The sequence below is a fragment of the Tyto alba genome, unplaced genomic scaffold, assembly GCF_018691265.1.
Source record: "Tyto alba isolate M040663 unplaced genomic scaffold, T.alba_DEE_v4.0 Super-Scaffold_18, whole genome shotgun sequence".
In the NCBI taxonomy this organism is placed as follows: Eukaryota; Metazoa; Chordata; class Aves; order Strigiformes; family Tytonidae; genus Tyto; species Tyto alba.
In genome coordinates, this window is record NW_024881280.1 from 8,777,583 (window position 1) to 8,804,053 (window position 26,471).

Below are 26,471 nucleotides of genomic sequence, written 5' to 3' on the forward strand. Positions count from 1 at the left end.
CTGGTTCCCAATATTTATTACAATCTATTGCTTTAGATAAACCTGCTATATGGTTAGTAAACCCAAACCACATTATAAGAACCAACAAAACAAATTACAGCACGAACCACATCTCTGTAAAAGGTATGCAGTGGAGGTGAACAGAGACACAACCTTAACTGTGTAAGTAAAAGCACAGTGAAGATCCTTATATGTGAATACAGCTCTCCTGGCAACAGATGATGAAAGTAAATAAAAATCAGACTAACAGTAATAAACATAAGATAAGTAAAAATCAAAGCAATATTGTTATATCTGTATACAAAGAATACAGGGCTTTTTTAAATACCCTTATTTCATTCTCAGTGACCTGTAAACACAACTCTCCCAAATCATCTTCCCTCTGTACCTGAACTAGTATAAAGATCTATACAGAATGTGCAAATCCAGTAAGTATTTTTAGGCTCTCTTCTTTAAATAGAAGAAATACAAGGTTAAAAACATTAACACCACAGATTCCCTCTACCCAGCCTCTGCAGAAAGACATCAGTAGCAATACTGCCCGAGACATCCAAGTACAGAAGTAGCAAAACACGGGACCCAAGAAATCTGTAAGAATGCATGGCATATGAGCAATAAATACAAACATATGTGGAAAGGGAAAACACAAATAGTTACCAAGGAAACTATTAACACTGGCAAATGAAAGTGAATTAGGACTCTTGCCAGCCTCCAGCAGATCTGTTCCTAATAAACACGTAACAAGGGCTTCAGTAAACCTGTTAACTGCGATCCAAGTACACCTTAGGCAGACAGAGTTTATTCATCTACTTGTTTGTTAAGAGGTGATATCTGGTAGTTACATGCCATGTTCCATACTATTTAATAATTAAATATTTATAGGTGTTGCTAGAGCAGGATGTTGGGAGCCACTCTATTGGGTTATTTGCTACTGCTGCCTTTTCATTACCACTGCACAGATCCTTTCTGCACAGATCAAACATCTTAATACCCTCATACCAATCTGCTATAGGTTAAAGTCTATGGAAAAATAAGTTAGACAAAAATATTACAGCCTACAAGGAGTATGGTACAATCTCGTTCTTGTAGTTAAGACTTCTGGCCCAAGAGTAACTTCAGAACAGTACCAGCCTGAGCAGAACACAGTTCTAGAGCATTTAAAATAAAGAGATGTTGAAATAGTCTGGATTTTACTTCAATGCTGCAACACGAACCAGAGACCAAAGAACTTATATACACAAATCTCAAGTGTAGTCTAGAAGCTCAAGCAGTAACTGTAGTTCACTCCCTTCAGAAGTTGCTTTACAGGGTGTTCATTGCTTTCTGGTATGAGTGCAGACGTGAACTTAGAATAGTCTCTGAGCTTCCACTCGTGCTAAGAGTGAACATATTCAGTGCAAATAACACACAAATTAATTCCATTTACAGCTCTCAAACTAAAGTAAAAAGAAAAAAAAATGCTTACTAGTGGTATCTACTCTTCGTCAGACTATCTCCTATAGAACTACTTCTTATCAGAAGGTCAGGTGATAACACTGAGCATCAATAAAAAGATTACTTTGGCCAGCACTTAAACATTCCCATTACTGAGATGAAAGTAAAATTTTATTTTCTAGATCTAGAAACAGGCACAGAAGCCTTCTCTATACCAAACACCTGGTGATCTCCATGCAACACTGATACAGCTGCAAAGATTTTAAAGGTATTTTCTTTTTTTCGAAGAATTATTTACATACAAGACCAAATCACAACATTGTCACCCTAAGGAGGTAAGTTTTAGAGTAAAACTTGACTTGTGGTGAACGCCCAACAGTTGTCTAACAACTCATTCGCAAGGTTGGAGTGCAATACAAAATTCACTACAAAAATCAGTTTCTATTCTTCATCTGAGTACTGAGAGATTCAGTGTAGTTGCCAGCACTGTAACAACACGGTTAAAGTCATTTCCTAGTAAATCAATATTGCCATAGGTACAGCCAGTCCACAGATACAAATGACTTCTACCCATTGTGAGAGAACCTAGCAACAAGCCTCAAAAATCTCAGAGGTATCAACTTCTGAAGTCGTCAGTTCTGAATTTCTTATGAATGTTGTGATTATTGACCGTGACAAGGTCAGGTGTCCAATGTGTTGACTTCTTTGGAGCAGAAATAATGCACAACTATTGCATTAGGGTATCGGGCAAATGCACTGTAAAGAGACAGAACACAAAAATCACCTGTCAATACAGTTTCCCCTATTCAAACAAGAACATCCATGTTGTGCAGAATCAGAAAAAGATGCTTACATGAAAATTACACTTTCTTGTTTAAATTATAGCCTGAATATTTCCTTGAGAAAACCAGACAAAATAACTGTATGGATTTTCTAAGAGTTTCATTTTAAAAAAATAGTATCTATTTTCATTTCTATAGGCACACTTTACTTGGAGGTCTCTGGTAACAAGACTGGATGACATGCTGATGTGCTTGCCCTTCAAAACGTTGTTGAATTTAACAGCATTAGAAAAATCCTAGACAACCAAAACAATACTGCATATGCAAATTTAAGTTCTGATGGTACGTGCTACACACTAACAGCAAAAAACCGAATATGCACAGCAATAAGTATATTTAGACCTATATTCATTAAAATGTTTTGGAAAAAGAACCTTTCCCTATCATTGTGAATGCTACTGGTATCTCAGAAGGATTCACATCAACAAGAGAAACAATGAGTAAGCTAGTCATGTGGCTTTTCACTGAAGTTCAAAGAGGAAAATTAAAAAGTGCAAATAAAATTTGCATTCTATACTAATCCATAATTACTCATTAGGAATAGCAGAAGTTATTGGCATTTGGGTAGCAAGTAAATTAGTTCTACTTTTAGATGTCCTAAGACCATCAGGCTATAACATGTAAATCAGACAGGGAACCGCAAAGCCAGCTATAGAAAACTATTACACACGTATCTTTGTTCAATATTCTTTATATCATCCTTCTTAATTCTAGTTAAGAAGTGGGTAGCAGGCAGTGTTCTTAGAAAATTTACCAAATTCACTATGAGAACCGATTTTCTGCCTTCTAAAGCTGTGAAGTAAGAAACGTTATGAATTTCTGAGGGCATTTTATTCTCCTTTGTTGAAAGCAGGATTAAAACTCTTGCAGTAAACTTTACTAAAGCTCTGATGTTTTCCCAGCCACTCAGCAGAGTGATGTTATGCTGTTCTCTCTGTGTATATACCCATTCTGAGTTTTGCAACATTCACAGTTTAAGTGTACCAGAATCATATGTGATTTAGTTTCCCAAGCTTTAAGATATATGCTCTCTCACCTGTTACCTATCTTCTTTTTACATACAGTGCACACCTTCTCCTCTGTAATAATGCACTTCACTTGCTGATGCAAGATCCGCTCCTCCTGGACCTAAAGAAGAATTAAAAAAAAAAAAAAAAAACAAAACAAACTTGCTCAAAAAGCAGTGCCACACCACAGCTCCCTTTTAGTCTGGTGAAACTGAGAACTCTCACCACATTTCATTTTCAGTGGCTATATCTACATTAGCAAGTTGTACAGCATCAAAGAAGCAGGTCCGTAGAACAGAGCAGGTGGTACTGAACACGCAACACCCACAGTATATGAATTGCAGAATTTTACTTTCAATTAGCCTGGTCTACGGACTAAGGCATTCTAACTGCCAAGGGGTGTTCAGGTGAACTATTGAACTGCATCATCTGATTTAGTTTATTTGAAAGAAATCCAATCCATGCTCTCTGAGATCATCCTGTAATGCACACGAGAGCACAGTGAGTCCGGAAACTCACAAAGACACACACCTCATCCAAACTAAAATGAATGTACTTGCCATCTCCTGAAAGAGGGCCATTCAATCTACCTGATGCATACCTAGTAATTCCAGGTGCACTGCAGCACCATCTAGAGGACACACATTCCGTATAAGGATCAGTTAAATACTGAGCATCTGTTTTAAAACACCATTCCAATAAATGACAGTTGGTGGGTAGTTACCCTCAGAAACTCTGCATGGAGAAGGTTCTTGAGTACTTGATTAAATCTTTTCTTCTGAGCATTTTCTTCAAGGACTTTCTCTAAGAAGATTCGAATCTCACTAATCTGTGTATTTGCTGGGAGTAGGTTTATTGCCTGGAGCAAAATATACTTAGTTAGGAAAAATTATAAAGGAATAGAGAACAAAACAGAATAGAAATTGACACATTTAGCTTGACACTGTTACCATCTGTTCACTTGCCTACTCCAGTACCTACTGCCAACAGTACAAACAGAGTACATACAAGTCTTTATTACCTTGGTGGTATCCAGTTTGCTGTGATGTAGTTCCAAAACCTGCAGAGCAGCCTGCAGATTGGCTTGGGGCTCCAGCACTTCCATCTTGATTGGTCCCAGGCAATGAACACTAGGTGGGGAGAGATACATCCGGAGCAGCGACAGATAGACCTGTTGCACACGAAAGGCAAGTGTGAAACCAACTACACAGAGCCACAATTGACAGTGCTGGTAGATCCCAGCAACCGTACTACTAAGTTGTGCCCATGCCATTCAAAATTCTAAAGTGTTCATTTAAACAGCTCTTATCTTAAAACAACTAAAACTGAAAAGTGTCAGTGATGTTCAAGGCATTTTAAGACTGCATTCTACATGAAAGTTTTTATAGAAAAATAGTTTGAATCACACCTCCCTCATTTATCTTACATAACTCATAACATTTAGAAACCAACACGCCATTGCTTTTTACCATTAACTTTTCTGTAAATCCATGTGGAATAAGCACAGAGTATTTTGTCTTCTGAATTCCATCAAAACTTTAGCTACAGAATATATGCTCCACTCCAGTGAGATTCTGGTTCAGTAACATTCTCAACAAAAAACAAATTTAAAAAAATGGAAATAGAAAAACTGCAATCATCTAGTAATTCCTAAATTCCAAGAGCTTATACACAGATTCCTGTTCACCAACACAAGCCCTGAAAAAGTCTACACAGAGCAAAAACTTTAAAGTCCCTAACATGTTATGAATAGTCTAATACATCCTTATTGAAAAGGAAGACTGCAAAGATGAAGCTACTTACATCTTTGTTGCCATCCTTGTTTCTGTCATAATGTTTACAGCAGTAGCTAGAACAGAGAAGAATGAAGTGAAATGCAGGGCCAGTTTTGGAACCCAGAGAATCAGTCCACAGAAATTAACATTTAAATACTTCGATTACTGAAGCCAACCAAGTTAGGTGGCTGTACATCCAATTTTGATCAATTAATCAAGTTCCACAACAAAATTACACCATTTACTCTGCATTACAATGCTGAGAAAAGGGAGGTTTTGTGCAAGTCCCCCACTTCCAATCAACTTAAAAAGCTTTAATGCAGAAACTAAATTTAATTCAGCTGTGTAAAAAAAGGGAAATAAATGTCTCCAATGAACACAGAGCATAAAAATGTATGTGTAGATATATCTAATTACTGTATTTGAATCACAAAGAGAAGCTGTTCATTAGTGTACACTGCAAACCAGGGTTGAATGTCCTCTAACTGGCCTTTGTTGAAACTAGCTCTAAAAGACATTATGTGGAACAGGCCCCAATGTTCAGATATACCTGCCAGTACCGGCTAATTCTATTTTCACCTAAGTACTTCAGATTTACCCAGGTGGTTCCCTGACACAGTACACCTAGCAAAATGACGTATGTTTACTACAGAGGATTCTGCTAACTGAAGGAGCTTAACTTTGCATCTGGGCTAGTGAATGTCTCTCCAAAGAAAAAGGAAGAAATACAGAAGTTCACAAGCTAAGAACAGGTGGAAATAAGGAACTTAGTGACAACAGTCATATTGCTCTAAAATACAATGACAGAAGAGCATGAAAAGGTAAACCTCAAGGGGATGACATCATCATCTGTAATGAACAGATACCTGGAAGAGCCTACCAGTCAAGAAAACATAGAAACCCAGAAGATACTGAAAGTTTCCAGCATTCACACTCCACACACAGCAACATTTCACTACACATTCAATCCATAGAACAGTGAGCAAACAAAGTCCCGAAGAAAAAAAATTATAAAGAAACCCTTACTTTTCAGCCATGTTGGTATCCTTCAAAATATGAACATAAATAAACAGAGCTTGCTCATGCTTCCCCATACGACCCAAGAGGAGAGCACGTTCTTCTAGGAGACCTAGAGACAGCATGAAGGATTAGCCAATAGCTACACACAGAAATGACAACATAAGCTCCATTAGTGACCAGACTAAGGGAAGGAACTATAAGCTGTAGTCTGAGCCCAGGCTAAAGTTACACTGAGACTGTAAATCTACTTCACACTCGCCTCAGTAACATTTTTTGAATTCTTAAGTAACCTTAAGAAACAGCAAACATCAGGTATGTTGAGCAACTCAGGTTCATCAGAAAGTTAGGCTAAATATTTAAGTGATGGGAGACGCTACAAAGTCTTAGGCTAACAGCTACAGGAATCCTGCAGAGAATGGTAAAACCAACTGTGTAAGCAAAAACAGAGTTAGTATACACACCAGTGGCCTACAGCTACAGCCATCTCCTCTGTTTCTAGCTACCATGATACTACAGTAAGTGAGGAGGTTTTGCTGTACAAGGCAGTAAGCTAGTGTTTAATTAACCTATCGAAGCTGAACTCACCATCAAAGGGGAAGTCACTAATTAGTCGACTAGGTTCGTACCAGCTAGACTTCTCCAGAAAAAGTAGAAGCTTTTTCCGGTAATCCCCCAAGTCTCCTCCTTCCTCCCCAGCAGGCACTGGAGTTTTATCTATATGGAAGAAAAACAACACAAGTTACGGTATTACAACTATTTCACTACACTAGTACACCGAAGAAGAGGAACCAAATGCTGATGAAACTTTTACATGGGCTGGGATTCTGGTGCACCTGCCAAATTACTTCAGCTCCTTAAAACACATCAAGTGGCTGGTTAAACAACAGACTCAGTTATTCAAGACCCTTAACGTGCAGAATTCAAGAAGCAGTAGCTGTCATTCCAATTAATCATGAACAATGTGTCACTTGGTCCCCTAGTATCTCTAGGAAGACAATAAACTAATCTTCCCTACAAACCCACAACTTCTGGTGTTCCAGTTCCTTCATCACTTGGAATATCCTCTTCTGGATGTGAACAGGGAAGGCTTACAGCAATATACTGTGAAGGCTCCCCTATGCTGCCCCATGCCCCTGGTCCTCCCATCATAAAAGGCTAAACATACCTGCTGGGAAAGAATTGAGATATTCTTTCATTAAGCCCTGCACTTTCTCACAGTACAGCCGGATCAGACAGTTGTGAAAGTCTGCACCGGTCTCTTCCCAGACGTGAATGATGTGTTCCTGTAAATACATGTTCAAGGTTCAGTTACGGACACTTCCTCTGGGAACTAATTTGTTAGAAGCAAGCAACAGTTCCATGCTTGCCTTTATCAAGCTTGACTTGAGGATTTCATCTATTTAAATTATTTTTTTATTTGCACAAATTATGGCAAAGCTAGCACTCCCTGAGACAGCATCAGGCTCCCACACCTGGAGAACTAAATCCTTACGTGTAACATACCGAATGCAATGCACTAGTAGAGACTGAGGTCTTACCAAATAAGGAATAGTCAAGCTTTCAAAATTTTCTATCAAGAAACTGAGCACTTTGTCTCGTGGCAAAGCTTCCACTTCAGGGAGGTCTTCTGTAAATATCTGTTAAACAAAATTTTATTCACAGAATGGTGATTTTTTTTTTTTTTAATTTAAATGCCACAGTGTATTTTCTCTGAGGCACTAGAGCCCAGCGTATCATCACACATGCCCAAAGAGTAAGCACAAGAAGCATAAAAAATATCTGAGCAGCTTAATCAGGTACTCATAAGCTATCTCGCATCTGAAAGAATTAACATCCCCACTTCTGCCCTAGTTAACACCCTTCTTTTACAGTGCCCAATACCTCCCAAAGACAGGAAGTCATTTCTATAGCAAAGAGGAAAGGGAAAATAAGAAAGACAGATTGACATTTTTCATTTAAATACTCAATCAGGCTCTTGTGTAAAAAGTGTGACATCAACATCATTAAATGTTGTATCAAAGGTTCCTAGCTACTTATTCCACGATAAGGTATTTCAGCAATGGAAAAGCGTAAGGAAAAGTGAAAGGCTGTCCTACTCTATCTACTGCTGATCTTACCACAGTACTGAACACAGAAAATATAAATGATATATTTATTTGGATTTAGCATTAAGACATGGTTTCTTACATTAAGTTCTCCCAATTCCATACACTGTACTAAGAATCTCAATTGCGAGGTGCCTGTTTCAACCACACTTACCTTCAGACCATCTTCAGGAAAATCTCTTAGCACCCAGACAGAGTAGGAAAATACCAAGTGCAAATTCTCTGTACCTGGAATACAAAAAGCAGCAGTGGTCAGTGTTAAAATCCTAAAGATCTACCTACTCGCAATACAAGCAGATACTTTCAGAGACAGCAAAACTTAATCTACAGGAAGAATCCAGTTTGGCTTTTTCCCTGCTCAAGTCAAGCAATTCACACATTCCAGGCTAAAACCACAATTTCATTACTTTGCAAACATGATTTCCAACAGAAACAAGAATTAGCTCAAATATTAAGTGCCACTTAATGTAAACAATTCAGACCAATACCAAGCTCAGTTGTCTTTATCACATTCCAAAGTCTTCCCTTACAATTTGTTTTTATTAGGGTAGAAAAAGCACTGTACTTTTCACTTGCGTTCCTTTAGTCCATTTCCACCCTGACAGACTAAGGACTTCAATAGGAAGTGGTCAAATACTTCAAAACAGGTAGTAAAGCATCATAGTACTGAAGTAACTGGCATAGAAAGTACATGACAGGTAATAACTTCTCAGCTTTTAAGAAAACTTAGGACTTGCCTCTTTGAAAGAATACTTTCATGTGGACAATTTGGTTCACAAAGTTTATAAAACCTGTTAGGAAAATACGACTTTGCCCTCACCCTCCTGATCAGAACCACTGAGGCATTCACTGCCCGAACAATGCAACAACACAACTATACAAGAAACAGAAATCTATACAAGTCATGGGAGTAAGTTCTCACGTAGAATGAGACAAATCTAACTCCTTATAAACAAGTGGGAGATTAACTAGAATACCTCCTTTCCCAAGTACCACTCGAGCTGCCTTTACCGAAATCAAGACCAAATCAAACATGAAGTTACAACCTACTCAAAACACTCGAGGTGGGAGGAGAAGAAGGACTCATCAAGTAACTATCAAAGCTTATAGATCAGAGACTAAAAAGCCAACATCACATCACACCACAAAACAAAACAAATGGTTCCCTCAGCATGTAACACACAGCTACATGGGGATTTACACTGAAGGTCACAGGCAAGGATGTTTTGTGCTGCTAGAATCAAAGCAAACACTGAATTTTTAAACTTTCTCGGCAACAAATCCCTAATTTAAATATGAGCTACAATAGGAAGAAGTTCTGCATAACACTATTCTAGCAGATAAAGAATGCTGTAATACAGAAAACCATCTGCCACCTGATCAAATACATATTTCACTTGTGCCTACTTCTGCACAGATGAAGTACATTTTTGATGGACGTGGCCAATCACAGAATTAACAATATTTGCTTGGATGTAATAAACAATAAGTGCTTACTCTGCTGACATATGGCAAGTATCAAATACAAATCAGTAATACATATTTGCTGACTTAAAAGACCACAGCTACAAGCCTGGAGGAAATTTTCTCTAATTGCCTGAGAACTATTTAAGAACCTTTCATTAAATGCCCAAAAACCTATAGCCAAGAGATGACTAGAGAAGGGGTTCTACTTCACTCAGAATCTAAGTGAAAGCAACTAAAAACACATCTCGCATAATTAAAATTTTTAAAATAATTAAAAAAAAAAATCAATTATTACTCAGATTAGAAGCTCATAATGACAGAAGCCTCACCAAAGGGGGGGTCAGAGGAAAAAAAATCTGTAGAAACCCCGTACTCTGAAATGCTTTTATCATCTTACTTAAGGGATTCCCAGACATAACACTTATCAATTAATCAAGGCAGAATGGGCAGTGCGGTTAAAAAACCACTGCCACATACACTGTTACATTTCTGCTATTTATTTGGCCAGGGGGAAAAATCTGCAAGTGACACTAGTGTAGAACATTCCATTTATCATCAACAGTTAACCGTCTAGGTTGTTTCCACTGTGTTTCATTACTCTGAAGTAAACAGACTCAAATATACTTTATCAGTTTTAAAGAGCTGAGCAGGAAGCATACAGAAAAACTGATTTTCAGGAGGACCTGAAACAGAGAAGCTCCAGAAGCCTAGAAGAAATTTAGCGAGCTGCCAAGATTTTAGAAAAGCATTCCAGATAACTTGGATAATTATAGGTCTTCAACATCATCAATCTCAGGTAAAACAAGTGAACAGGTGACACAGGCCAATCAAGATGAATTTATTTAAAAAATAATTATGGCATTTTCTTAAGATTAGAAGTTTGGTTTGTAAAGCTGTATGCTGAATACAACATACCTACACTTCTCTGAGAAGACTGACATTACCAAATGACACCAATGAATAAGTGTAAGAGACACACATGGCACAAATGAGAAAGGTCTCAGTGTCATTGTAGGTAATGTATCACCATGGAATAAACATGTCGCTAACAGAAGCCAGCAGTTCTAAGAAGTAATTATAGGAAAAAATACCACTTTGCCAACAATATAAGGCTAGGAAATGAACAAAGGTATTTCCCTCAACCTACTCACTCCCAAACAAGTACTGTGACACTTCTAAAGTGTTGTGCATTTAGAAATAAGTAATATTACTGGATGGGAGAGAACTATTCTCAAAAGTAGCAAAACCAAAAAAGGACTTGGGAGTTCTCAATGAACAGTTAACCAAGCAAGTTCCTACCATAATGCTGTGACCAGCAACAGTCAGGTTATTATCTAGATCTACCTAAACACAGAAAACAAACTTCATATAGGATTCCTCATCTCAGGAAAGATACTACAAGCCCCAGCAACCGGAATTGAGACTTTCAGCTGGAAAGCCTAACCCAGAAGTTAAGACTTCCCTTTTGTCAACGATGGTAAATCATCAGTGGAAGAAAACTCAAAATACTATGGCACACTTTCTAACAATGGAAATTTTTATCAGAAATAAGGAATGTTTTCAAATAAGATACTCAAGTTTCAACAAGACGCTTGTCTGAACTAATCCTTGAAGTTTGCATTGTGCAAGGAACCAGACAAGATGGCAAGGATACCCTTTAGCTGGATGATCTCTAGAAAGTTGCTGAACAGTAGAATAACCACTAAGCCCAACAAGAGTAACACCTTCACAAAAACAACCCTCTCCATCACACTCACCCAAATGTTGCAGATACTGCACCGTCCTCTCATGACCCTTCAAAGGTGAGTTGGCTTTCTTTGACTGATCCACCAGTACCTGTAATGCTTTCAGGACAATAAAAAGGTTCATTCCTTTGTAGCTGCAAGTGTCATTCCAACTCGAATGACAAAAAAAATTACATCTGCTCCCAAAAACAAAACAAAGTTTTGTTTTAAACACATAGACCAAATGGGTAACAGAAACAGAGACAGATTTAATCACAAGACAGACCCAAAACCAAAGCCTCTTCAGAACTTTGCTTGCTCTTTGAGGACAGGTTAAAACTCAATACTAGGAATACCTGCTCCTATCCCTTCTCCTCTCCACACCCCAACTTCAAACCTACCTTTCTCATGCAGACCTTTCTTCTCATACAGTATTATGAGCTCACTGTATTTGTGTGCCTTCTTTAGTACATGCTCACTCTCCTCAATATGGCAGTGATTGTTCTCCAGACGTAGCAGAGGTGCCACCAGTGCTACATTTGTCTGCAAGCAAAAAGGGAGCATTTAAACATTCTTCTGCTGTGCACCTCGTAAAATAAGGAATGACAGTTTAACATCTTAGAGCAAGGCCTATCTTAATTTCCATAAATTGTTTGGCCAAAAAGAAAACAATATATCAGAGCTAATCCCCTTCAAGGATAGAGGTCAGCTTTGAAAAGCATTGTTGACAGCAAAGATTGTACTTTCCTGCATCTAACAGTACAAGGCAAGACGATATGCATTCATTTGAACTTCAAAATACACAGGCATGGCCACGTTCTTTTGACAGAGGCAGAGACCAGAAAGAAACACATCTCTATTCCACGGAACTACCGCCTGACCCGTGAGCACGCTAGCTAACACCAAAGGTTCACAGACGGTTTTTAGAGCAAAAGACAGACAGTTGCATGAGAATTTCTGAAGTAGCTCCTTATCCTCCTCCTCAAAAGTTTCAGCCTGAAATTCCAACAGAGCTTGCATGGTAAAGGAAAGGCTTCTAGGTCAGGCAGAAACTCACATGGAGGTAACACTTTAACAGGGTGGTATCAATGATTTGCAGCAGCTTCTTTTTGGATTTGATTGTGGGTGTTCCTTCCATGAGGGGTGAGGTACTGGACTGATGGTCAGAATCATTTAGCTTCTTCACCAGCTGACTTCTTTTCTGCAGGACATCAAATGAGATTTTAACAGGAAAAGGACATGAATTTCTCCGTGCCACCTCAGCAAACATAACCCACCAACTAAATAAAAGCAATTTAATAACTTAATCAATTGTTTTGTAAAGAACTTTGTTACTAACTATTCAACACATCACCTTTACAACCACATTCAGGTGTACACATTTGTTTTGCAAATTTATAGTTCTGCAAGATGTCCAGTCCTGAGAAAATAGTCAGAAGAAAACTCCCCTAACCTGAACAGAAATATTGTAGAGAAGTCAAGAGACATTTAAAACATTTGAAAAACAATTTAGATTTTGAACTACTAGGCACAAAAACTATCCTCCTTCAGACACAAGCTTCCTTTTAGTCTAGTAAGAATGGCAACAGAACAATTCAGATTCCAGTTACAACAAAATAAAGAGAACAGGAAGTTAGAGTACCCACTACCTCTTGTTCCACCTTTCAATGCATGCTTTTGACCTGTCTCCTGGATAAGCTGTCCACCACAATAGAAAACAAACAAAAACAAAAGATCAGGAGCTCAAGTCCTCTTCAGAAGACTTCTAGAAATAAAATACTGGATTCATATTCAGATCTGGTCCAAAAGAAAATTTTATCCAGTCCTCACAAAAGTCACATGTGATGTGTCCCACATACTTGTGGGGAACCTCATGTCTTCCAGTTCCCCTGTTTTCTCAGGAGCTGCTGCCACAGTTTACAATCGTGAAGACAGACCGTTAAGGCTAGCATGACAGAGCTGGAGTAGGCATACTGCTTCCTGCATATCTAAGCTAACCAAAGTATGCTAAAACTTAATAACCTTGCTCTTAAAACAGATATAGCAGCACTCACTTGAGTTAGGTAGTCTATCAGAGCTAAATGTGCCTTCTCCAGCTCTGCCCCAGAGAGCCCTGGCAGTGGGTTGGGATACTGTAGCTGTTTCCTGTAATCTGTGGGCAGGAGGTCAGGATACAGACCCATCACATGTGTGGGATCTAAGCAAAAAATAACTAGTATTAGTAACCATTCATAACATTATTTTTGCAAACTTAAATGTATGTAACCTTTGAACAAGCTTAGCTTTCCAACAGAGCTATTTGTGGTCAACTTGCATGTCCACAAGGTTCCAGATAACAAAATTTGCTTATTACAGAAAAAATAGCTAAAACAAGGCAAAAGAAGCAAGAGAAAGACTGTTAGAAAGTCCAAGCACAACAAGTTCTAACCTGTGTGCTAGGCACACCTGGAGGACAAGCCATTACTACAGTCCTCTTCCTGCTCTTCTTGCAGAATCACAGCATTAACAACTCTGACAGTGAGACAGTATTTCTAGAATCAGGCAATGTTTTAAGAGATGATTTACTGTGCTTTTAAAACAAGAACTGAGTTCTCAGTTTTCTTTCATTGTAGTTTTCAAAAGTATGATGTTAAATGCCATCAAAATAAGTAAAAGTTCTAGGTTTAAGTGCACAAGGAATGTGCAGTCACCAATAAAAGGATCTCTGTCTGAAGCACTACTCTGTGGTACAGTCCAGTCTCCAGGTGTTCTTCCAATAATTCTCGTATGAACCAGAGGAATAGCATCAGAGATTATTTTGACTTCCAAAACCACAAAAAAAGTTTTCTGGCTTCAGCAGCTTGGTCCATTAAACTAGAAACAGGGTTAAGGGTCCTCACTTTGGTCTGAGTCCAAGGATTTAGCAAATCTGCAGAGGTTCCTTACTTTTCATTCCCAGCTACAAGTAGGCTTTTGGCAGCTACTGAAACCCGCAACTTCAAGGGTCTGTGTACATGTTACTCACAATGTAAAGTAGTCTAGAACACTAATGCATTTTGCACAAAGGGCAAATTCATTATTTAACTCACTAACTGAAACTAATTAAGTTTTATAACTAGTTTCACAAAAAAGCTCTATATAGCTGCCTAGACTATTTGCCATTCACAGGGGACTGGTCTGCACAAGACACTGTTTTAAAACTAAAACAAAACAGAAAATAAATAAAAAACCCCACACAGTGGTCTGTGAGCTTCATTTCATTCCTTCTAACCTAGGTATCTCAACGCCAACCCAAGCATTTACCTGTACCAAGTTTGGCAAAAACTTGCATGGATTCATCAAAGCGCTTCTGGCAGAAGAGGTTGAAGGCAAAGAGGTTCTTTATGTGGTGAATTTGTTGTCGCTTCTCACTATCTGAATCATCTTTCATTTCCTACATACACACACACAAATTAATGAACATTCAGAACTTGGGCCTCGTAAATGAGCAGGAATCACTCCACAGAAATAACAAGATTATTATCCTTTGGACAGAGTAAGAAGAAATAAGATCATCATCCAAAGCCAACATCTCTGATGGTGATTCTCAGATGCTATGCTTATTATGTCACTGGGATAACCTGGAAGGTTTGAAAGCTACCTCTGGTTATCCTCTAGTTATCTATATACCCATTCTATCACAGCAACTATCTCTTCACTCATTTGCCTTTTCAAAATTTTTTTTTCAAGTTAGCGATACAAAATGCTATTAATTCATTTTCATGTAGCTCCCAGGAAGTATCTGGAAACCAGAAAATAACAAACACAGTAAGAGAAATGTAATTAAATGTACTGCTTCATCTTCTCTAATAAATTACTATGTTTCAGCAATAATATGCAGGACCATTACAAAAATACCTGGACATTTGACAAAACATGCACAACTTGAAGCAAAACTGTTTACAAGCAGTCTAAAGAAAGGTAACCGACTGAACCGCTAAGAGAGGTAACTTTTCACATACAAGATGGTATCTCAAAATCTAAACCACAACAGATCAATACAGAGAAACAGCAGCACAAACCTAAAACTTAAGTCAGAAAAGGCTAGAGTTTACCAGGTTGTACAAAGTGGACAGCAGGGAGGTTAAACTCTCCAAACTAGCTCCTGTCAAGCAGAAGGCAAACATCTTTCCATGCACTTTTGCACAAGTGCATCTGCTGCAAACCCACAGGTTTTTGAGTACTTACTGCCAACTGCAAAGCCAACTCAAACTGCTTGTCCTGCAGAAGCTGCTGGATCTGTGTGGCTATTGACACCGGAATGAGCCGCCAAACAAAGTGATTACTTGCCACGTATATAATATTTGTGCTGTAAACAAGACAAAAAGATCAGTTCCTAAGTTCCAGCACTGAGAAGGAAGCAATACTGTATCTGAAAAGAACAATCCTGGTTCATACACAAATGAATCAATCAGATACAGGGGCAGCTTGAGCCATATTGAAAGCAGAAGGGAGGAGAATGTATCTCCAGTGATCAGAAATCCCCAGACACTCAACTCTATTATTTACTCCTCAAGGTATGGTCTCCACCCATCTGTTCACAAAAAACAGACTGCTTCAATGCTACTCCTTACACCAAGGGAGTTAGAAAATCTCTTGTTCTCCCAGTTTTTCCAAGTGCTACCATACACCCAGGCAGCCCGACAAAATTAATCATTAGTTATACTCAATACCCTCCAGAGGTGATGAAACGTGGTCTGTGCAGCTCGATACTCTGTACCAGCAGCCGGGGTTGAAAAGTGCGGACCTCCACATACCTTGGCAGAACAGCAATGATGTAGGGAGGCTGGTGTTCTGTTAGTGAAATAAGTGCAAAAATGTAAGTTGATTGTTCTCAAGTATTCCTTGAAGCAAGCCGTGAGTTAAAGTAAGGCTTCTCTGCAATTATTTTTTTTTCCCCTCCTTGAAATGTGTCTCTTTTTTGCTTATTAAAACCAAAATACAATGCCCAACACAGACAACAATTTGCTAACAGACTACCACCAGGCTTTTGGTTCCTCTTTCAACATAAGGAATTTCCGTGGCACTCAGGTGATTTAACACACTACCTTCCATTTCAGATCTTGTCCCTTTATAAAAGATATGCAATATGCCTGTTTTCTGAGGAGGAGATAGGCATACAGACTACAAGCAAAGAAGGGGAAGAAAGCAAAATAAACACATAAAACCTTCCACAGAGTACAACCTGAAATACTTCAGAAACTGTCACTCCAAACCCAGCTAGTTTATAAATACCAGGAACGTAACAAATTTGTCATATACAAACAGATAAAGAAGAAAATTTTTAAAAAATTGCTGCTAATTCTCACCCATGGCTATAGGAATATCTGTCCAATTCAAGGCACATTTCTGAGTACAGAACCCTTCTTCATTGAGCACAACTGTTAGATCATCTTGGCCAACCGCAACTTTTCCATCTGCTACAGGAGCTACTAACGGTTCCAGCTGCTTCCCTGTGGGAAACAGTTCTTTGATGGATCCTTTTCCATCCACCTACAATAATAAAGAAAATTTTAAAAACTGGTTTTGAAAATAAAGGTTATTTCAAAGCTGCATAAAACCAAAGCCAAACCCCACCTTGGGGGATTTACAGCCCAGACTAATCACTAACAGGACAAGTGCAATTTTAAAGAGTAGCAATAAAGTTTTCGGTATATCATCACTTATCTCACTTATACATCATTTGGAAATAAAGAATTACTACTTCTGTGTCCGAGATAATGTATTCCAGTTACTGTGTCCGAGATAATGTATTCCAGTTACTGTAACACTATCTGAGCACATATTTCATACAGGTTTATAAAAAGCATAGCACAGTAGCAACATCAGTTGGAGTGTCCAAACACTTCTTAGTGTAACCAGAGGATTTCATTTAGGCCTAAACTTTAACATGGTTTTATTCTGGCATGAGTGAGCGCTGTCACATAAAAAACAAACTAAAAGCCTAGCAACCTGCCGAGCCTTTTCCCCCTGCCCTAGCCACTCAGTCTTGTGGCCACATGCTGTCCTGGGAACTGAACCCACACAAAAAAACAATTAGAAAAAAAATAATCCAAAGAGCTGTTTCTTGAGCTAATCTAACAAGTCACTGCCACCAAAACAGAGAATACTTCTCCTTCAACTCCAGCTACGTATTCCTGCTGCTTCCCTTGCATTATAGCTCAAGCATTCTTGTAAATCAACAGCTAGCCAGCAGAAAACAAAACCATAAAAACGTGTATTTTTTTTGTCTATTTAGTGAAATGAAGCCACTCAAGGATGGGTCAGCCAAACATCAGAGCTAACCCAAAGTAGACACTTGGACAGCAAGTCTCCACTCTGGTTGCTTGGTCAGCTGCACAGCTACACATATCACTAGAATGGCAGGCATCAACATCTAGGAGAGGGCTGCAGAAAGGCGTCCCTTGTGAGCACTGGCAGTTTGAAATGACTGTAAGAATTACTGTGCAGCTTTCCTGTCAACTACAGATCAGTCCTGCCACCCATGTTAATACACATACGTATGTGTGGTGCACCTCATCTTCATCTCATTTTCCTATAGTATCAGCAGAAGTCAATTGTAAAGGCAGAGAAGATACTCAAAATATAGCTGTCAAATGAAGCGTAAGTGGAAACTAATACTAAGTTAATGACAGTAAATTTAGAGACTTTCAAACTGGAACGACTACAATTCAGCAAGAGAATCAAAAAAAAGAAAAAACAGTTAAGCTCCTTATCTGGCAGACAGTGTCGATATTCTTGGTCTTTTTTCCCTTCTAGAGCTATCTCCTTTCTTAATACATTAAATAAAATGCAAACTGATCTTACAAAGGCTGCTGCCAAACCAAAATGTATCTTTTCCAATGCCTTTTTTCTGCAAGAGGTTCAAACACTGATTTCAACAGCAAAAAACAGAAGATCACTCCCTGACAAAACATCAGTTTAAAAGGACAGACTTAGACTGCCCTTTCCAAAACCACATACAGCAGGAGTACTAGATGTTCTTTTTCGTAAGTGTCCGTTATCTAAATCCCTGAGCACAGGAGCAGCCTCCATAGTGTCTCTTGCTATCCAAATCTTCTTAAAACACTGTATTCCAAACTCCAGTCTTACCCGTATCAGGTAATAGTCCCTCTTGAAGCCTACACAGATTGAGTTCTCACACCAGGCCATAGACTTGGGCACATCAGGTACACTGAAGTCTCCCTGAGGGAAACAGGTTAAAATGGTTGTTATAAGAGAAAAGCAAGAAGTCAAATCTGGGAACACTGAGTTTAACAGGCAGTACTGGTGTTGACATGGTATTCCCCACCATACGTGCCTGACTTCTGCTGGTCAAGGAATGGCAGTATTCAACTAACAGGCTAGATTTGTGCACAGTAAAGAAGTGCACTCCAAGTTAGCTGGTAAATTCCTAGAGGAGAAGCACGGCTGAAAAATTCTCTACCCATTTCCATTGGTTATTTTCATCACTCTGGTATTCACAAGTGCAGTTCTCTGCTGTCAGTAACCCCCTTCTGACTTAATGCCATACCTGGAAAACTTTGAGTAAAAGTAAACCCACTTCCATAGTGCTGTGATAGATTTAATTTATGAAACTGTATCAATGCCATCAATTATGATTGCAACCATGTATTTTCACTTTTATTTGCTGCTTCATTGCTAAATCACTGCAGAACCAACCAGAGTCAATGCCCTGAAAGTCAGCAGTGCCTCTAAGTAACAGGGACTGTGCAGCAAGCAGTAAAGAGCAACTACATTCCCTGTTGAGACATGCTAGACTACAGAAACAACACAACTCACCTGTAGTTCATGGAACTCTCTGTCCTTCCAAAAATAAAGTTGTAGCTTCTTCCGAACTGCCACACACATTCTCAGCACTTCTTCCCCTGTATCTGACTGCTGTGAAAATAGACAGGTCTAACTTGTAGGCATTCAAACTAAGACGCAAATAAGATAATACAAGGTCAAAAGAATCTTGAAGTAAGCTGAAGAGCAGCTTTGCTCATCCATGCCACAAGGGCATTCCCTAAACAAGGAAGCAGAGAAAGGTGGTGGCGAGATACTTAAAAATTAACTTTGGCAAGGATTATGACACCAAGGAAATACCAAAAAAAGTGAAGGAGTACCGAAGACATACACACACACACACAAACAGAAGATAAATAGAGAGCTATCAGCCTGACCTGAAGACTAGGATAAAAAGCTTGAACTCTATGCAGTATAGGACAGGGGAAGAAAGAGAACAATGCAAAGAACGTGTTATACTGACAGATAAAAACATTAATAACTCTAATATTCTCGCCTATTGGAAAAGTTTCCTGACAAGAAATACTAGCAAAGCTAAGTGCTTGCACACACAAACAACAAGGCACTTTGGAATGACCAGATTTAAAGGTGCTTGGAAAGACATCACTAGTTTTAACACCTAGAAAACCCTAAGTACTTATTAGAAAATATTTAACACTAAACTGCCATGGGGCAAAGAGATAAAAAGTGATGAAGAGCACTAAGGCATCTCTTCTGGTTATGAGTAAGATTTCTGAACAACCTGGGTAGGCTGAGAAACTCACTTTGATAGAAACAAGTCACTTAATAAACCACAGCATATGAACAGAGAATTGCTATACCTTATGGAACCATTTTATGGGCTTAATCTACCACAACTGCTCTGGGACTCCTTGAGCCAATACAGTTTAACAGAAACAAAACGTAACAAAAACTGTGATGGAGATGTTTGGCAAAAAGAACCACTGTGAGCTGTTGCACTGGTAATTTAAGGGAAGAGAGTGGCTTTTATGGTGAAGAGGACCTTTCAGAAAGGCAGTCAAGTTACTACCGGATAAAAATGCCTTGAAGTTTTGTATCAGAAGGTTAAAAGCTACAACCACAACAGGCACAGGAAGATATCTTATGCAGCACAAGAAGAAAAATAAGGTCACTACGTTAAAAACTGTTGCCTTAAGCAAAGCTTCAACATCCAGTAGGTACTAATTTTAAAAAGCACTAGTACCCAAGCAATTTCTATGTAAGACAAAATTAGAAAAACTGATCTATACAGCAACATAAAAAAGTTATCTTTATTATAAAGAGTAAGGACATCTGTGCCATTGTGTTCCTCCTCTTACCTGAAGATCACAAGTGAAGAGAGATGCACCTTTTGCCTTGGAAACTGTGGTGATTTGTTGAAATGTCAACAGGTCATGGACATAAATGTTATTTTCTGTTTTAAACAAAATTCCAATTATTATTCAATATTTAATACATGTCAAGATCATTGCTAATTCAAGTAAGTTATGATATTTTACGTTTACATAAAAAAAGAACTTGTGAAACTAAGAACTGCGAGAAAGGAGAAGGAATTTTTTCCCAAAAGCTGAGAGAAAGTGCTAAGGCACGTACAAATACAACACAATAAATGCAGAAAAGAAGACTAACACCAGCGTTGGTAAAATTACACGAAGGAACCGAGAACAGCTGCTAACCAAGCAAAGGAAGTGATGGTGGAAGGGGCAGCAAGCAGGCTGGAGCTAAGCAAGTTCATAATGGAAGATTGTATGAGCAAAGACCATTTTTGAACCGGCTCCTGAAATTAGTGGAAAGTGAACGGTTGCAAATGGAGGATATTATGGTCAAGTTTTCGTACGCACGAGGACGCAGGCAGCAGAAATCTGTGCATGCTGGAGTCGGCAGAGCTGGGACTTAAGAGATCATAAAGAAGGGAGTAGAAACATCAGCAAAAAAAAGACATCGGAAGATCATAAGGTTAATAGCCAGGGACAAGCAAACTTAGATCTTCCTCGAGATGGTAAAAGATTGACATCTGCATATAAACTGAATTTGGTGTAACACGTCAACAGTAAGTTGCATACATCAAAAGAGTTCTGACTGAAGTTTTCACCCCTATCCTATCATGCACACACATGCATGCATGTATGTATAGAAGTGTATATACACCTGCCAATACGGACAAACCAAATATATATATACACACACACACACTCTTTAGCACACATATATAACTTTTAACTTTTAATCACAAAACTTAGCATTAATACTGTGTTCTCCAAGCTGGCTTACAACAAGCAAAGCTGCTTCTCAATCTATACTGCATAATGCTTCCTCTACAAAATGAAAAAGCCTAAACACTACACAATGACTGTTCAACAACTAGACTACTATGCAGGTGTGTGGAAATGGTGCCACATTCAACCAAGTAACTGCATCAAAAAGAGCTCATTAAATATTAAAACATTCTCTTCACTTACCTAACAGACTGACCAGAATTTTAAACTGAGAAACAACATGAATCTGAAAGAAAGAACTCTATTAGTGACTCCATTCATACACTAAACCTCTGAACAAGGCTTGATTATAAGATAGTCTAGAAAACGCGTCTTAGATACTCTCAGAATAATGAAAACAGCAAGGCAGTTATCTATGCACAACCTTCCTCCAGCTACTGCAACCCCTTTCACTTACGCTCAGTTTTTAAAAGTTAGCACATAGAGCTTAAAAGCTATGCTGGTAAAAAAATGCTGTAATAAGTGGTGTATTAGTAGTACAGAAATACTTCTAAAGGATCTGCAGAGTGTTGCTGAAAGAGGCTGCATAATCTTTGAGGTAAGTGCTTTCCTGAGTATCAGTATAATCAGTGAGCAAAAGTTCTCAAAAAAAAAAACAAAACAGTTGTAAGACTGGCAGTACTTTAATTCTAAATTTCAAATAAGGGGAATTACATTCACATTCACATAGCACTTTATCCAAGAGTCAACTTATATATTACAGTCTGTTGGTGTATTACGATCTTTTTTACAAATACTCTCAGGCAGAGCAGCTGAAGATTTACTGCAAACAACAGCACTTCCATAAAAGCCAAAAATACACCTCAATGTTCCAATTCTTTGCTTTCTGTCTCAGCAACCAAACCAAGCTTATTCCTGTTATGTGAAGCCAAAAACACCAGACTATGCTGCCTCTAGAAGAGTCTATAGTTCTGGGGTAATTATTTGGTAAGCTTAGCAGATATTCCAGAGGTACATTTGGTATTTCATTTCTTGGCTGAAAACACTGGAAAACTGTCCCCACATCAAGAAGATGGTATTTCCTACCTGCTGGATCTTTTTTGAGAAGTTCTTGTTGGATTTCTCCAGTGTCACTTCAAACCTATTGCAACCTACCAGAAAGATACGAGAGAGTATGTAAACTAAAGTTGCACTTAAATTTATGCCTGAATATATCTTACACTAAATAGATTACAAAGAATTATGAAAGCAAACTTGGCCACTTAACACCAGAAGAATGACTCTTCTAACATATCTGTGCTACCTTTTACTTAATAGCTAAATGCATCACAAGGTCAGATGAAAATGTAAATTACACATCTTGTACTTATTCAAGAGCCTCAATAGTTACATTTTTGCCTTGCTGGAATTTTAGATTACAAGAACTGTATTTTTAAACCCAGAGACACAAAGGTACCCATAAAGATTATCCACACCAATCAAATATCAGCAATTTAAATTGCTAGGAAGCACACCACTGCAAAGTAGACAAGGAATAAACACTACACCACAATGGTTTAAAAGGAGTTTTATGGATAGAGACTTACAGACACTTTCTGATGACATAACCTCTCCTGGCATTGATGCAAAAAAGGGGGAGAAATTTACCATGTGAGATAAGACACTAGCAACTCAAGACTAGCATATTCTGATTGGAATAGACAGCCTACAAGTTTCAGAAAAAGCAAGCTAAATTCATTCACTAGAATCCAAATAGCTACAAATGAATGTCTTTCCATGAGCTGATGAACTTGAAAACTGATGGTTTTTTCTTTTCTGTCCCAAACTACATGACATTACCGTGTTCAATAACATCAATTTCTACAGAATAGCAGATAATGCAAAATACGAATCTGTTTAGTGGAAATCGATTTTAACTACACTGAAAATAGAGTAGTTCTATTTGTGGCATCTCTAGAATAGACTACGAACACTTATGATTGTCAAAGAGGCAGGGAGAAGAGCGAATACATGACAGAACTACTTAAGAGGAATCCTTCTTCTCCATCCCTTTGATGCTTATGGACCCACTGAATAAAGGTACTCTTTCACTAATCCAGTCCTTCATTAACAGAAGACAAATATCAAACCTCTGGCACCTAGCACACCACATTGCCCTTGCACATGTGTGTGCACTGTATTCAAAAAGTTACAGTAACGGTAACTTACAATAAATTCAAGCATATGGAAGCCTGATATAAAATATACTTTAAAACAGAAAAAAAGTTGATACTACTTGCTAACTTTCTTGCACATCTGATAGATGGTTTGTACACTTTCACCAAAGATCCCACACAAACAGTCATTAAACTCTATGTAGGAAAAAATCAGCAATTAAACATGTTTGTGTTAACATCACTACAAGCTCTTAAAGTGCAGGAAATAAAACTTTTTGTGCCGTTCTTAAAATCAACTTACCTGTGTCTTTCTTAATCCTGTAAAGCAGAAGATGCCCTTGTTTGGTACCAACAAGGAGCCATTCCTCTACAAAGATGGGGAAGAAAGAGTGTCTCATTAGTTTCAACAAACACTGCCCTTCCCAGACAAGTTACGTTTATCAGAACAGTTGGAAACTAGTTTCAAATGCCAAAGACGACTTTCTGTGGCGACCACATGCATGTCTCCTACCAACTCTTTGGTGGAAGCATTCGGAATTAGCTTTCATTCTCCAGAGAGGATGGCCAAAGACCAAGCAGTAAAACAGAGTATAGCCTAAAAAACACATCCCACTTGTTTATACAAGGCAAAGAAGCAAACCATTGATTCTTTTGTGCAATCAAACGAGGAAATAAACTATTCTTCAGACATTACTACCTCCCAGAGAGGAACACTGCTGCATAATGGGAAGAAGTGTCAGGAAGAAAACCAAGGAATTCTCTGTGGGTTTGTTTAGCTTTTTCTTTAAACTAGTCAAATTTTTATAAGAACTCTTTGAAATAGTCAGCTATGCCTGGAAGGACAGTGGCAGCTTTGCTTAGTGGCATTTGAATTGCTTAGATGACCAACAATCATTCAGGACTTATAAAAGAGAACATTTTATATACAAACTCTGTGGCAAAGTTTCAGACTCTTCCTAGTTACAGCATTTATATCATACAAAAGGCATAGAGTCTTTTATGGGTCATGAAATATGACTGAAATTCTTCTTCCTTGCTGAAGATCATATAGGAAAGAACCACACACAAGTATTTCTTTCTACATCTAGTATTCCCTCATTACCAAAAATACTTGTACTTTAATAAAATCTTTCTTCCTGCAAGATCTTTCTTCAACTATTTGGTAGAAAAGTTGTAGAGACAGAATTACACCTCTTTTTACACAACCATACTGTCACAGGCCTTTGGGTTTAGGCTTGTTTTACTTCAGAAAAATAAATGCTTTCAGAGAGATAAAAGCCTCAACACAGGAATAAACCATCCTCACATCTTCTCTACTACCTAACTTAAGCATAAACAAGTTGTGTTTATATGCTGCACTAGTATTCAGGCTGTAATTTTGCTCTTAACACAGATTAATGGGGTGACAATTCCACAGTTTCTGGCGTTTTTTTAATTACCAATTTTGTGTTGTGGTAGTACATCTAATGGAAACCGCTCAAGCGGTTTGAAAAGCCTTTATCAGGCCTTACCACTAAGAAAACCAGTGCAATCACCTGACCAAAAATCTCGACTGTCAAGTATGCCGAGAAATATAACCTATATTTATATACCACTAAGACACGCAAACAGATTCTCAACCTAAAACTTGAACGCACCACCGCTTTTGCAAGATAACTTTTAGTCAAAACACAGGGTAGGCAAGAAGCTCGCCGGCCCAGGGTTACTGCCCTGGGGAATCGTGGCAGCCTCCCCCGCCACAGCCCGGCTGCTGCAGCCACCGAAGCCAACGCGCCCAGCCAAAACATGGGGAAACGCTCCCGCGCCCCTCGCCCGCCCAGGCCTGCCGGGCGGCAGGGCCACCGGCCGCCCCGGGGAGGGCGCGGCGGGCCCCCAGAACGGCTGAGGGGGCGTCCCGGCCGCCCGGGATGGGGAGCGGATCGGGCTGCGGGGCGGTAGTCACCCCACCCCACCCCCCAGCTCACCCCAGGCCGCCAAGCAGTCGATCTGCAGCGGCAGCTTCTCCAGGATCGGCACATGCTCGAAGGCGTCGTGCATGGCGGCGGCTCCTTCGGGGCCCGGCTGCGGCAGCGCCCGGCGGGAGGAGGGAGGAGGCGGCGGCTGGAGCAGGGCCGGGGGCGGGGAGGGGGGTAGGGGGGAACGGCCCCACAACGGAAGCGCCGCTGCTGCCGCCGGCCCCCACAGCACCCCGCCCGCCCTTCCCGGCAGCCCCCGCGCCAAGGCTCCGCCCCGCGCTCTGCCCCCTCAGCGCCCGGCGGCGGGCGGCACCGCCACAGCCACCGCCCCCGGGACCGGGACCAGGACCGCCCCACACCGGCAGCCCGAAAAAACACGCACGCTCCCCGCCCCGGCTGCTCGGGTCCTAACGGGAAGCGCGGGTCGGCACGGCCAGAAGCAACGGCCGCGGGGATGGGGCGGGGGGGCGCGTCCCGGCTCTGAGGGGACGGGACGTAACTGGTGCGTCTTCATACGGCCCGGAAAGGGGATGGACTGTAAGGTAGGTGTTGGTACCAGAGGGGTGAGGTTGCCACCTGATAACATAAACCATAGCAGGTAGGAAAGTCACACTGTATGCAAAAGACAAACATGAGAACAGCAAAACACCTCATGCAAGTAAATGCCTATTTACAAAGATCCTAAATTCTACTTCAATGAACTTATCCTATTAAGTTGGCCGGTGAAGTTCAATCTCCAGGACAAAATCTTTACATGTTAACCTTGTCCTTTCCAGAATAAGCCACGCTTGCATTTGCTTGGGTCGTGGAAAGGCACAATGTTCACCAACTAAGCCCACTGTTTTAGAAAACAGGGACTGAGGACATTCAGTGCTGGGCAATCGAGAGAGGACAAGGAGAACAAGAGCAGTACTCTTGCATCCAGCTTCCTTCCTGCTCAGGAATGAAGCCTTGCTAAAGCACA

At 39.5% G+C, this 26,471-nt stretch overlaps 1 protein-coding gene across 2 annotated transcripts; it reads right to left on the reverse strand.

Annotated features, from left to right (window-relative positions):
- On the reverse strand, positions 1–25,748 carry VPS39 (VPS39 subunit of HOPS complex). 2 transcript variants are annotated; one of them, XM_042791046.1, is made up of 26 exons: positions 25,517–25,748; positions 23,854–23,919; positions 22,983–23,009; positions 22,483–22,547; positions 21,640–21,682; positions 20,500–20,594; positions 19,175–19,273; positions 18,485–18,577; positions 16,702–16,885; positions 16,066–16,186; positions 15,581–15,701; positions 14,657–14,786; positions 13,429–13,571; positions 12,432–12,575; positions 11,776–11,917; positions 11,408–11,494; positions 8,338–8,411; positions 7,617–7,715; positions 7,244–7,361; positions 6,664–6,792; positions 6,085–6,187; positions 5,087–5,132; positions 4,305–4,454; positions 4,008–4,142; positions 3,313–3,404; positions 1–2,190 (listed from the first exon to the last, which is right to left on the reverse strand). In XM_042791046.1, exons 1-26 carry the CDS (start codon positions 25,587–25,589, stop codon positions 2,115–2,117), a joined length of 2,655 nt encoding a protein of 884 aa, XP_042646980.1. In that variant the 5' UTR covers positions 25,590–25,748; the 3' UTR covers positions 1–2,114. The 2 variants fall into 2 exon arrangements, with proteins under 2 accessions (XP_042646980.1, XP_042646981.1); XM_042791047.1 differs by lacking the exon at positions 22,983–23,009.
- Between the last annotated feature and the right edge of the window lie 723 nt (positions 25,749–26,471).